This window comes from Phoenix dactylifera, chromosome 12 (genome assembly GCF_051530095.1).
Source record: "Phoenix dactylifera cultivar Ajwa chromosome 12, Ajwa_hap1_PhDact_Kaust_v1.1, whole genome shotgun sequence".
Taxonomy (NCBI): Eukaryota; Viridiplantae; Streptophyta; class Magnoliopsida; order Arecales; family Arecaceae; genus Phoenix; species Phoenix dactylifera.
This window is the reverse complement of record NC_143201.1, coordinates 12,430,158-12,443,769: the sequence shown is the minus strand read 5'-3', so window position 1 is coordinate 12,443,769 and position 13,612 is coordinate 12,430,158. Positions and strand designations below refer to the sequence as shown.

Below are 13,612 nucleotides of genomic sequence, written 5' to 3'. Positions count from 1 at the left end.
ATCTGGTTCTAGGATGAACCAGGCTCTGATACCACATGTAAACCATCAGTAAATAGGATCATAAAAAGAACCATGAAGGATTGCATACCTGGATCCATGGATTTGCTGAACGATCAACGCTTCTTTTCTTTCTCCCTCTTGACCCCTGTTCAAACACCGGATGATGGAGACCGATTTTGTGTTCACGTTATGGGTAGAGGGTGAGACTCCTTCGAATATCCTACCATCAGGGATATTATGCTTCCACTTCTCTAGGAGACAGTTACGGTAATCATCTCATAACTGACCACGTTGTGGTCATGTGGGTCAAAACCCAACAGTAGCTTCCTCACTGGAAACTTCTAAAAGGGCCCTTAATGCCTAGTCATGGGTAAGGGTCTGCACTAAAATATGTTTCAGTAATATACCAGATGAAATTTATGTTGTTAGATTATTCCATATTCATAGTAAATTTTATTTGCATGACACAAAAATGCCAATATTATTATGCTCGTCTCATAAATACAACTCGTTCTGCATGCGGACTAGGGTCTTCTGAAAAAAAATAATTTATACAAATCTTGACTCAAAAGTTTTACTATTGAAACATGAGAGATGTACACTTGTTTATTGACTTGTGGTAGATGCTACTTACAATAGCTTACACACATTTAAAGATGCCACTATAAACAAAAGGAAGATGGCGAGCCAACTATCTTCCAGCCATGAGATTGACTAGAGCTTGGTCGTCATAAAAGGAGCCCATGTCCCAGTCTTCGGCAGTGGAAGATAGGGTCATCAATGCAACAACAATAGATCTCATGCTCGGCCTCAGCTGGGGATTCGCTTGCGTGCAAGCCCTTGCAAGCTGGGCCATCTGGTATATCGAACAGCCAGAAAAATACAGCTAAATCAGAAGAACGAAAAATAACCTGGTGAACAACTAGATAAGTGGTTCTCACCTTGAGGACTGAGTCAATTGGGTAGCTCTCACCAAGTTTCGGATCAATAAGTTTTCGGAGATCTTCCTTAGGATCAGGTTGATCAAGAGCATCCTCAAACTGTAACATCCAGGATACATAAAAGTCAGAGTGCTGAAAATACATTAATAAGAAACATTGCTGCGGTACGAAGTTTGAAAAAGCAGCTTGGTTCTATGTTTGGCTGCAGACTGACAACAATTAGGTGTGCGTAAGGGTGAGTTCAGACAAATGGGTAATGCCGTTACAGCATCCTAATGTAGGGTCAGATGTTGGTGTCACAATCATTAAAATTTTAATTTAGCTACAGTACTGGAGAAACTGAAGAAGAAAGAAAAGGAAGCCTGTTATTAGTCAGCAAGAGAGAAACAGAGAAATAACCAGAGCAACCAATCCCTTCGATTCGGTAACGAATTCATTTGTCTTGACAATTGCTTCCTTGGCAGAAATAAGTTCATAAAGGACAACACCGAAAGCAAAAACATCCACCTTAGGAGAAACATCACCGTATTGAGCATACCTGCATTCAAAATGACAGAAAGGTTAACTTTAAACATGCATCACATGCAGTGATTTCAACAGTAGTTTCCATTAATTTGTGGCAAAAAATACCTAAAACAACGTTTCTCAAAACACTAAATCCCCATCCTTTTACTGACATGACAGCACCACTCCATGTGGGCCTAATGTCATTGAGAGGTTGTGAGCTGGTGCTATCAAAAGTGGGCTTATCAAGCACCATGTCTTTGTACGTATACGGTGATCCAATCTGAAGTTTTTGATGTACATTATAGATACTAGGGACTTGTTATGCGTTATTACATGAACTGTCATATATATGACCCAAAATGCATTGTTAACAGGCAATGAAGGTTAGCTATTTCGCTATGTCTTGGAGTAATGAAAATTTGCATTTCTAAACAGATATAGTCGTACTCCTCCCACTTGTTGTATCTATGATATTTTTCCCTTATTTTCCCATGTTCTTGCATATATGTATATACACTTTTATATATTGAGCAGACTGATCATTCTTGTATCTAGTATTGTAAATACAACCAAAAGAACATAAAAAGGAATCCCAAACATGTTCTCTATTGACAGGATTTCTCAATTGATACAACAACGATACTACTATCATACCTCATTCAGCTTGCTCAAATGATCAGTCAGTTTATTTTAACGCGATATTTCTCTAAAAAGATGCAACTATCCATTGAGAGGCCAGGCAGTAACAATTGAGATGTTGTCACTAAGCATTCCTTCTCACACGGGAAAAGAGGTCAAATGGCAAGGCAAAAGGCCATACGTCCGTGCGGCTCCTTGTGGAGTATAGCTCACATCCAAACATCTGATTGGGGAATGGGGCAACGCCCATGAAGCTCCAGCGGAAAGGGAAGGCCTGCCAGGCCGTATGCCTATGGGTGCAGGATTCTTCGAAAAAGCGCGGACTGACTCAGAATTTTTCAGCATCCCCTCTCACACAACAAAATCAAAACCCTTCACCTTTTAAATCTTGTTCTATCACTGCCCCACAACAAAATTATAACCTTTTACCATCTTTTAAAACTTGTTTCACCACTGCCCTAACTGTGTGAATCAGTGGATAGTAACATGTTTGGGGTCAACAACCTAGGACGTGACTAGCGACCCTCTCTTCCCATCTCTCTCCATGGATGTCTTCTCTTTCACTTACAGTAAAAACCTACTATTGTTATTTTCTTGTTCTTTTTACTTTTTTTGGGTAAAACTTGATCTTTTCCATTTAAAGGCATTTACAATATCTGATTTTGGCAGGAGAGAAAGCATGTTTATTCTCTTTAAGAGATTACAGATTTCATGCAAACATGTTGTATGAAATCTTGAGAAAATACAAATAATAAATGCCAGTGAAGTACTGCTAGACAAAAAGAATGATATATTTGAGCTGGAAGAGCACAAATAATGGATAAACCATGTAAATTAAAAAAGCTGATACAACTTTTCTTAAATTCTAGGTTTCGGTCCAGAAAACCCATTGAGGACATCTTGGAAAACAATCGTCTAAGCAATATCAAGTTAAACTTTTAGTTTATATATCTCATCTATGACATGGCAGAAAATGACTGTAGTTGTCACCAGATCTTGTTATTGCCATGTAAACAGGACAAGGATAAAGCTTTCCATATACCAACTCACAAGATGGTGAGAAGATGAGCAGGAGGAATGAATTAAAGGTAGCAACACCTTCTCAATAAGCAGGAAACATTTTTCTCACAGCCTTCTGTTTAATTTAGCTCATCAAAATACTGCACTATTTTTTAAGAAATAATCCATTTCACAATTTGCAGTGGGAGATGAGAACCATTGTTTTACCTCTACTGACTGACTTCACTATTGACCACTATGCTTACCTTTTATGTCTCATTCTATTGCAAAAAAAAAAAAAGACATCACCCACCATGCTGCACCATGATGTGATTAGGCTGATTATGAAGAGAATCATAAAGAAGCCACATACTTTCTCCCTTTCTTACCAGCCCTAGAGCCTTCCATTTAGGAAACAACCATGTCAGTTGTCAAATCTTCCCCCATAGACATAACTATCAAGCCTTATCCTAGCTATTTGATTGCATTTATGCGTTTAATTTTATTTGCCAAGCATTCCTATTTATGGTTACTTGAGATCTTTATTTCAAGCTGTTCCATACCTTTTCTCACAACTTCCATGTGTGCCACCCAAGGTATGCCATACCGGGCGGTATGGTACGTACCATACCGTACCGTACTGGTTCGGTACCGGTATCCAATACGGATGGTATACAGATGCTCGGTACCATGGACTGCCTAACTAGGCCGAACTGCCCGGTTTAGCCCGTACTGAGCCGATCCTGTGGAAAACCGGATCAGTTCGGCCTGCAGATTTGGTTCTAGCCCCGAACTGGCCAGAACTAGTCCCGAACCAACTGGTATCAGCCGAAAAAGATCCGAACCGGACCTTACCGGTGCGAATCGGCCTCAAATCGATCAGAACCGTCCGAAACTGGCTGGTTCCATTCGAAGGCCCAAAAGGCCTTTCCAACAACATTAGTAAGCGATGGACCTTATTCCGCCTTGCTCCATTTCTACCGGGTCAAAAATCATACCGATTCAGTACTTTAGAAGGAAGATCCAAGTCTAAATAAGGTGTGTTTCTCTCCCCTATCTCATTTCCTCACTTTTTGGGGGGCATGAGAAAACAGCTCGAAAATTGCAAAATAAAGAGAGATCATTCCAAAATTTTTTATTTGGGCTTAATTTTATTATATGTTGTAGATCTATAAACAATCTACACGATGACATAAGCATTCTTAATTTTTGAATTATATATAATTTTTTAAATTAAAATATATTTTTGGATTAAAAAGTAAAAAAATAAAAATAAAAAAATTATAAAATCAGAAATGTATTTAGGGGTATGCAAGCTACTCTCCAGCAAAATTTGGTGCCCATTCATTCAAGTTTTGATGCAATCATGCGCACAGTGGCCTAGGCCTAAATTTTAAAAAAATTAAAAATGAGTAGCCTTTGATGCATACTCAAAGGCCTAGAAAAATATATGTAGCATCCATTGTTGAATTCTATATAGATTTGTGCTAAAATTAATTTTTTAAAATATTAATATTTAAAAATTATTTTTAAATTTAAAAAATATTTAAAAATATATAAATAGTACCAAAAATTATAAAAAGTTAGTAGTACATATTACATAATTCAAAAGTAATTTCTGAAGTAGAAAACATATTTTTCTGAATTTACGATATTTAAACATATATTTAAATTTAAAAATTATTAAAAATATATAAATAAATAAATACAAAAAATAGTATTATGTATTAGATAAATCTAAGAACTGTCGAACGGGCTGAATCGCCTGGTTCGGGCAGTGCCTCGCATCAGATCAGTTCCAGCCCTTTATCGGCCAAAACTGGTCCCTTACCGACCATAACTGGCCAGTAAGTGCCCGAACCGGTCAAAACCGGTCGGTTCGGTGCAAACTCGATGCGAACCGGCCACTTCGCACTGAGTCAACCCAGTTCCAAACCGAGTTCACACTGCAGACTGCACCTGATGCTTTTTAAAGTAGTAGGTGTCTGTTGGAAAGGCTTGAAAGCTATTTGCTCTCTCGGCCGCTTCTTTCCAAATGCTTCAAAAATAATATCGATTCAGGCTATCAGAAGAAAAACTCAAGGCTAAATAAGGTGTGCTTCCTCTTTTCTACCTTATTTCCTTTTTTTAGGAGGGCTTGAAAAAATAGCTTAAAAATTGTAAAATAAGAAAAGATCATGCCAAAATTTTTGATTTAGGCTTAATTTTTTTATATGTTGCAGACCAATGAACAATCTACACGATGACAATTTTTTTTAATTTTCTTAATTATATATAATTTTTGAAAATTAAAAATATATTTTTGGATTAAAAAATATTTTTTTAAAAAAATAAAAATTAGAAAAAATATAAAATTAGAAATGTATTTAGGGTATTGTGGTTCAAATTTGGCCCGAGGGTGACCACGCCGAGGGAGTCAGGAGAGCTGCCGACCGGAGCGGAGAAAGAAAGGCCACCTCCCGTGCGACGGCGTACCTGCATAAATCCTCACTAGTGGTTCTGGTGAGGGCCCTCCGACGCTTAAATTAGAGTCAATCTCAGTTGGTCCAAAAATCCCTTAGGCGTTACCTGACGAAGATATTTATAGTCCCCGTAGAGGTGCCCAGGTGGCGGAGGCATGACCCGTCCTTATCATGAGAGGAGATAGCTTTTAGCCAGATGGCGCGCAGCTAGAGCTTGCTTGAGGTGCACGGCATAGGCCGTTCTTGTGAACGGCAAGGCGTTGGTAAATGTGGCAGGGCATGGCTAGGGCAGCAGCGTATGGTCCCTGATTGATATGTCGTGGCGCGGCCAGCAAGAAAAGCATGGTGCGGTGAGGCTATTGCAGGCATGGCCGCAGCATATGGATGACAAGATTGGCCTTCTAAGGTTGGCCTTCTAAGGTTGGTCTTCTGAGGTCGGCCTTCTAAAGTCGGCCTTCTGAGGTCGGCCTTCTGAGGTCAGCTCGGCCAGAATTGAATGACTTCATGCCGAAAATAGGACGATCCATTTTGCCTCCCATCATTGCCTCCTGATTTTCGAGTTCGAGTCGTTTGTTGGCTCGAGCAAAGAAAGTAGCCGAGTCGTTGATCGTCCTGTAATTCAGTCAAATATTTGTGAAAATACATATGCCGAGAAGGGTGTACCTCTCATGTCGTTGAAGCTAACGACTTCAGGCCGAGCTTTTCGAGCCGAGCTAAGCGACTCTACTCTGAGGTTGATTTCAACAACCTTCTTTGGCTCGTGATTGACTCAGTAGGGCGCCCCCACTCAAATCGGGGCGCGTCGTAGCAGAAGGTGTCAAATAGCGTTGAATATCGTTGAAAGGCGTCGAATGTCATCGAAATGGCATCGAAGGGTGTCGAAGGGCCTCGAATGTCGTCGAAGGGCATCGAATTGACGTCGAATGTCGTCGAAGTGGCGTCGAACTGGCATCGAATGTCGTCGAAGGGCGTCGAATGGTCCTACAGTCAAGGGACCTAGGATTTGGGCTGACTTAAGTTGCATACTGATCTAAGATTTGGGCTGACTTAGTAATTAAAACTTTGTGTGCTTTTGAAATTCTTGGCACTTATGCATTTGAAATTAGATTTTATGAAATAATGAAATAAACTCTTTGGGTAGAGACAACAGTTTATGGGTATCTGAGCCGGAAATCCTCACGAGACAAAACTCGTCCACAAGGGCCACCTAGGGGTTTAAAGCCTTATTGCATACGGTAAATGCAATCGCGATTCCCACGAAAGTGAGTTTTTTTTATTTTGCTCGAGGACTAGCAAAATATAGGTTGGGGGGTGTGATAAATGCTAAATAATGTATAAATAAATCTATTTTACATAGCACTTATTAGTATTTTTATATATATACTTTAAGTTTAAATATGAGAAAATATGTTAACCTTCATCAATGCATTTTAATTCGATTTTGTTTATTGATTGAGCCTAATGTATGCAGGTCGAGTCAAGCTCAATAAGATAAAGCCTAAACCTACACTGAATCATTTCATAATTCCACATCCTCCAGAGTCGACTCCAAGAACTCTCCTCCAAAACCCAGTGCTTCCCATTAATTTCCGTCTCTTCACAAGTTCACCTAATTCTCTTCCCACACTTTTCAATCATTTATTTCTCAGATCTCAAAGTATATCATCTATTCATCTATAGTTGCACAGATCTCAGAGAATTCTAGTCATTGGCCTCTTCCCAGCCGAATAGGATTAATTCCCCTGCTTCAAACAGTTCAATTCCCATCTTCCCAACCAAGCCAAATCAAATCCACGAATTATCTCCCTTGCTCTACATTCGCATGGGATCACCCGTCCAAAAACCCCCCTGTTTCTCCGAGCAATTCCTTCTCCCCAAGCATCACGGAAGAGCTCGCTATCCGCATCCCTTGCATCCACAACAATCCCACGCTCATCCCAAGTCCAACCTTCCTCCTCTTCCAAATCCTTCCCTTCATCGTCCTTCTCTTCCGGCTTGATCCCATGGAATCCCCCAACGTCTCAGCCATTTTCCCAAGCTTATCCTCAAATCCTCTTCCCCTGTTTCGGAACCACCTCTTCCCAGCTGAATCAAATTCAAAACTTCAAATCTCCTCATCCCAAACCGACCAACCTTCATCCCAACGGCATCATCACCTTCCTCTTGTTCTGGACTCCTTCCGTTCACAAACAAAATCCCAGCATCCCATGTTCCCAATTGGATGAACATCCCAAACGATTGCCTCCCACGATTCTCTACTCCGGATCAATCCAGCCTTCCTCTTGATCCGGATTAACTCCATCATCCACGGGAGGAACAGAGTTATCCTCTCATCCTCTCAGATCACGCGTCCACAACTCCCTCCCGTTCGTGATCAACTTCTCAGCATCCGTGGATAAACTTCCAAGGTCAGATCCTAGATTCCACAGCATCCCAACATCCGGATCAATCCTACAAATCTTCCATCCTCCGCGGATACGATCTTCCTCCCAGCCGTTCTCTCCTACAAAATCCTAGCGACCCCACGTATCTTCTCGGCGATTCATCTTCATCTCCTCTGCTTCCGGATGAGAGCAAGCAGCCGCCTCCACGTGAGCATCTTCCCATCACGAGCTTCACAACCGCGGATCCAGCGAATCAAATCAAGCATCCTCCCGATGGCTTCCTTCCATTATTCACGGGATGAATACCAGCAGAGATCATCACTATCCCATGTGTTCCCAGCTCGCCCACGCTTGTTAGATTAGGGTAGACATTGCATGCCAACTGAAGATGAATTATTCCTAAATTACTTTTGTGACTTCCTATTTGAATGCTTATTAGGCTTGTAGCCAATGTGCATGTTAATCCAAAAACGAAGTAAAATATAATTAACTATTGTTGCTATGTTAGTAGTGAATTCCTTGCTCTAGGTTCTCCCAACTCAAATCATTTTTTAATTGCATTTCTCTTAAATTATTTAGTTCAATAGTATTCCCAAACTTTCTTTTTAAATATTTTTTTTAAGAAAACAACTGTACCCCAATTTCTGTAAATCGATACCCGTAATTACTATCCTACAAGGTACGTGCTATTGCGTGGTCTTAAAACTGACTATCAATTTTTGGCGCCGTTGCCGGGGATTGCTAGCATACTTTGTTTTTCTCTTCATAAAAAAAAACTTTCAAAAAATATATATCTAAAATAAAATAAAAATATTTTCTATTTTTGTTACTTTCCTTATCTCTTTTCTCTCTTACTAATTTTTGATTTTTCTCTTGGTATTATTTGATCAGGAATCGAAGAGGAAATTTGGGATGATCAAAAATAAAACAGCTGGAAAAGGAATGTTGTAGAGGTTTGCTTAAAAAAAAAAAATTACTGAAAAAATTCCTTTTGGTAACCTCTAAACCTTTCTTATTTAAATTGATTCCCAATTAGCTTGAAATTTTGTGGTGATTGTTTGATTTTAATTTCAGCAAAAGTGTGAATACATGCTTGATACATATACACCAATTAATCCGCACATAGTAAGCGCAATCACCCCAACAAGATAAAAACTGAATTTCATCACCAGATTCTTGCCCAAATTAGGTGAACCAATTCGTACATAGCTATCACTTTAATTTATAAACAATTAGACGTTGGCCCGTAGGGACATTCGAGCTCAATAAGACGAAGATCACCGAAAGTTGCACCAATTTCGCTCTGTGGCTCAGTTGATGTCTAAGCAAGCTTTGTCCCTATAAGGGAGACAGTTCATCCATTCGAGGCAAGTGATTTTTAAGTGGGACATTTGCGAACGCATCGTGACCCCCCCACTTACTTGGAAGTTTACCTAGTCAACTCAGTTCATTAGACCGGATTGGAGGCTTAGGTGCCCTCTTCAAACCAGTTAGGAGCTGTCTAGTGATTTTAGGACAAATACAAAGATTTGATGTGTTTTTCTTTTAGTGCATGCTTGACTGTACTTGACTGATCAGAAAAGTATTAGTGTATGCTAGGGTGTCGTTCCAGATCTTCTGAATTAGTACCTTTTGATTCTGAAATAGAGCGTTCTATTAGGGCCCTTCGAGCCGAAATCCGTACCTATAGAACCATAGGATCTGCTCCACCTATCGAGATGGCTGAAGAACCCAAGCTGTTAAAGGAGTACTTTACTCCTTCCATTTATACCTCTCCATCTTGTATTCGACTACCAGATACGTCTGCTGCTGTACAGTTTGAAATTAAGTCTAGTGTCATCCAAATGCTTCCCTCTTTTTATGGACTCAACAATGAAGACCCATACAAACATTTAGATGAGTTCCTTGAGATCTGCACCACTGTCAAAATTCAGAACTTCACTGATGATGCTCTGAAACTTAGGTTATTCCCTTTTTCTCTTAAGAATAGAGCTGAGCATTGGCTCCATTCATTAGAAGCCAATTTTATTCTTTCATGGGCCCAAATGCAACATGAATTTCTAAAGAAATATTTTCCTATAAGAAGAACAAACCAATTTAGGCGTGCGATCACAAGCTTCTCCCAATCTGACGGGGAAGAATTTCATAAAACTTGGAAAAAATTTAGAGACTTACTCCGAAAATGCCCGCATCATCAAATACCCAAATGGCAATTAGTACAATGCTTTTATGACGGATTGTCTGAACGAAACCGTCAGATGGTTGATGCTTCTTGTGAGGGAACTTTCATGCTTAAAAGTGACCATGAGGCATGGCAATTGTTTGAAAATCTCAATGAAAATTTTCTCCACCATGCCTCCTCCGCTCGTCAAGCACCCCCGAGTTCCCAAAGAAAAGGGACCATATATGAAGTTAGCCAGTCCATAGGTCTATCTGACAAATTAGATGCACTGTCCTGCAAGTTAGACCAGCTAATGTCTAGAGAACAGCTTCCAAACCTTCCCCAAGCACAAGTGTATGCTCTCTGTTCTAGCCCGTCTCACCCTATTTTTGAGTGCCATTCGGCAGCTCAATTTTCTGAATTTGTGCAAGAACAAGTTAATGCTGCCCAAACACAATCCTGACCGGGTAATGATCCGTATTCTACCACTTACAACCCGGGGTGGCGCAACCATCCAAACTTCTCTTGGAAGCAGCAGACTCCCAATACCTCCTAGCCTTATTTTCAAAATTTTCAACCGTTCCAGAATGTTCATCCAAACCGTCCTCCTACTCACTATTCACAATTTCAACATGTCCCTCCTCCAGCACCCCAAAGAGATATGGCTTTTGAGCAAAAAGTTTTAACTGCCCTTCAAGGACTAGAAGCCAATACACAATTGTTGCACTCCCACACTCAGTCTATTGCCAAATTAGAAACCCAGCTAGGGCAGCTAGCTAGTGCACTGAATAAGAGAGAGGAAGGCAAGCTTCCAAGTCAACCAGTGAGTAATCCGAGGGGGCAGTACATGGCTCAAGAGACTCATCCGAATGATGTTCACCATGAACAAGCTAACGCCATGACTACCTTAAGAAGCGGACGCGTAGTGGACAATAAGATTGGAGAACAAGAACATAAGGAAAATGAAGACAGGAGTGTAACTGTGCCTAAAGAGAACCCAAACTCGTCTTTGTCGCCATCTAGTTCATTACCGACCACACCGTTTACACCGAAGGCTCCTTTCCCTCAATATCTGAATGCACCTTCTCCCTTTGGCATGAAAGGAACTTCGTTGGAAGAAATAATGGAGGTCTTCAAACGAGTCAAAATCAACCTCCCTCTCCTTGATGCCATAAAACAAGTTCTATCCTATGCCAAATTTCTCAGACCTTTGTACCCAGAAACGAAAATCTAAGACACGTGCCTAAAAAGGTCTTCCTAACTGAACAAGTGAGCTCCATCCTCCAGCACAAAACTCCTAAGTTCAAGGATCCTGGTGCGCCTACCATCTCTTGTGTGGTAGGAGACAATTCTATTGATCGTGCACTCTTAGATTTAGGGTCAAGTGTGAACCTTCTACCTTATTCAGTTTATGAGAAATTCGGATTAGGTGAATTGAAGCCTACTTCGGTGTCCCTGCAATTGGCTAATCGATCTGTTAAAATACCACGAGGAACAATTGAAGACGTCCTAGTCAAAGTAGACAAATTTTATTTTCCAATCGACTTCATTGTCCTTGATATGGAACCTGTGCTAAATCTTAAGAAACAGATCCCTATGATTCTTGGTCGTCCCTTCCTAGCTACAGCCAATGCGTGTATTAACTGTAGAACTAGGATGATGGATATATCTTTTAGGAACATGAAAGTCAAACTAAATGTATTCCACGCCTCTGATCAACCCGCAAGGGAAGATGAGTGCTTTCTAGTAGACAAAATGGACGATCTTGTAGAAGAAGCCCTTCTCTATATTCTGGCAGATGACCCTCTGGAAGCATGCTTAACACATTTTGATATTGATAATTTTGATCTAGACAAGGCCATAGAAGAAGTCAATGTCCTGCTCGACAATCCATCTCCCACGAATTCTCATTCTTGGAGAATCCGATATGAACCTCTTCCTACCCTTTCTAGTGCACCACAATGCCCCTCCACCGAGTCCCCTCCCAAACTTGAGTTAAAGCCACTTCCGGTAACCCTTAAGTATGCTTTTCTAGGGCCAGAAGATACCCTACCTGTAATCATTGCAGCTGACCTGTCGGACAAACAGGAAAGTCAACTTGTGAGCGTGCTAGGAGAACACAAATATGCAATTGGATGGTCCGTAACCGATCTGAAGGGGCTTGACCCATCTATTTGCATGCATCGCATTCACCTAGAAGAAGATGCAAAACCGACTCGTGAAATGCAAAGGAGACTCAACCCTAACATGAAAGAGATAGTCAAGAAAGAAATGAAGTTGCTAGATGCCAGATCATTTACCCTATCTCTGATAGCAACTGGGTGAGTCCTACTCAAGTAGTACCAAAGAAGTCAGGCATTACGGTGGTTGAAAATGCGGAAGGAGAGTTGATGCCCACACGCACGACCACTAGCTGGCGTGTTTGCATCGACTATAGAAAGCTTAACTCTATGACTAGGAAGGACCATTTTTCTTTGCCCTTTATTGACCAAATATTGGAAAGGCTAGCCGGTCAGAGTTTCTACTATTTCCTAGATGGTTACTCTAGATATAACCAAGTAGCTGTGTATCCCGATGATCAAGAGAAAACCACTTTCACATGTCCATTTGGGACATTTGCGTATAGAAGAATGCCATTTGGACTATGCAATGCGCCCGCGACATTTCAACGATGTATGATGACAATTTTTTCTGACATGGTAGAAAAATTTCTGGAAGTATTCATGGATGACTTTTCAGTTTTTGGCCCCTCATTCGATGATTGTCTCAATAATTTAGCCCTGGTTCTAAAAAGATGTAAGAAGACCAATCTAGTGCTAAGTTGAGAAAAGAGCCATTTCATGGTTCAAGAGGGTATAGTTTTGGGACACATTGTGTCCAAAAAGAGGTATTGAGGTAGATAAAGCAAAAGTTGATCTTATTTCTAATCTTCCTCCATCCAAATTTGTGAAACAAATCCGTTCTTTTCTTGGCCATGCTGGTTTTTACCGTCGCTTCATTAAAGACTTCAGCAAAATCTCTAGGCCCTTGTGCAATCTCCTTGCCAAGGATACACCCTTTGTTTTTGATGAAGCATGTAAAGAGGCCTTTGAAAAGCTCCGATCTAAGTTGTCTACAGCACCTGTTATACAACCTCCCAATTGGACCCTTCCATTTGAACTTATGTGTGATGCTTCTGACTATGCCATTGGCGCGGTTTTAGGGCAACAACTAGACAAGTTACCTCATTTCATCTACTACGCTAGTAAGATACTCTCAGACGCACAATTGAACTACACCACTACTGAGAAAGAATTACTAGCTGTAGTATTTGTTCTGGACAAGTTTCGATCCTATCTCTTAGGGTCCAAGGTTATTGTATTCACTGATCATTCTGCTCTCCAGTACCTTCTTTCAAAGGACACCAAGCCTCGCCTAATTCGATGGATCCTGTTGTTACAGGAATTTAATCTAGAAATTCGTGATAAGAAAGGTACCACAAATGTTGTAGCAGACCATTTGTCTAGAATCCTTCTCGAG

General features: G+C 40.6%; 1 protein-coding gene across 1 annotated transcript in view; it reads right to left on the bottom strand.

Moving 5' to 3' along the window:
• Positions 1-451: 451 nt before the first annotated feature.
• The window catches only part of LOC103698741 (chitin elicitor receptor kinase 1-like), a 34,315-nt gene continuing 21,154 nt past the window's right edge, over positions 452-13,612 (bottom strand). Inside the window, exons 9-11 of the mRNA XM_088708413.2 lie at positions 1,341-1,479; positions 942-1,040; positions 452-856 (exon numbers count right to left, since the gene is read on the bottom strand). Coding sequence (XP_088564539.2) covers positions 692-856; positions 942-1,040; positions 1,341-1,479 — 403 coding nt within the window. The 3' untranslated portion in view covers positions 452-691. The remainder of the gene's footprint in view (positions 857-941; positions 1,041-1,340; positions 1,480-13,612) is intronic.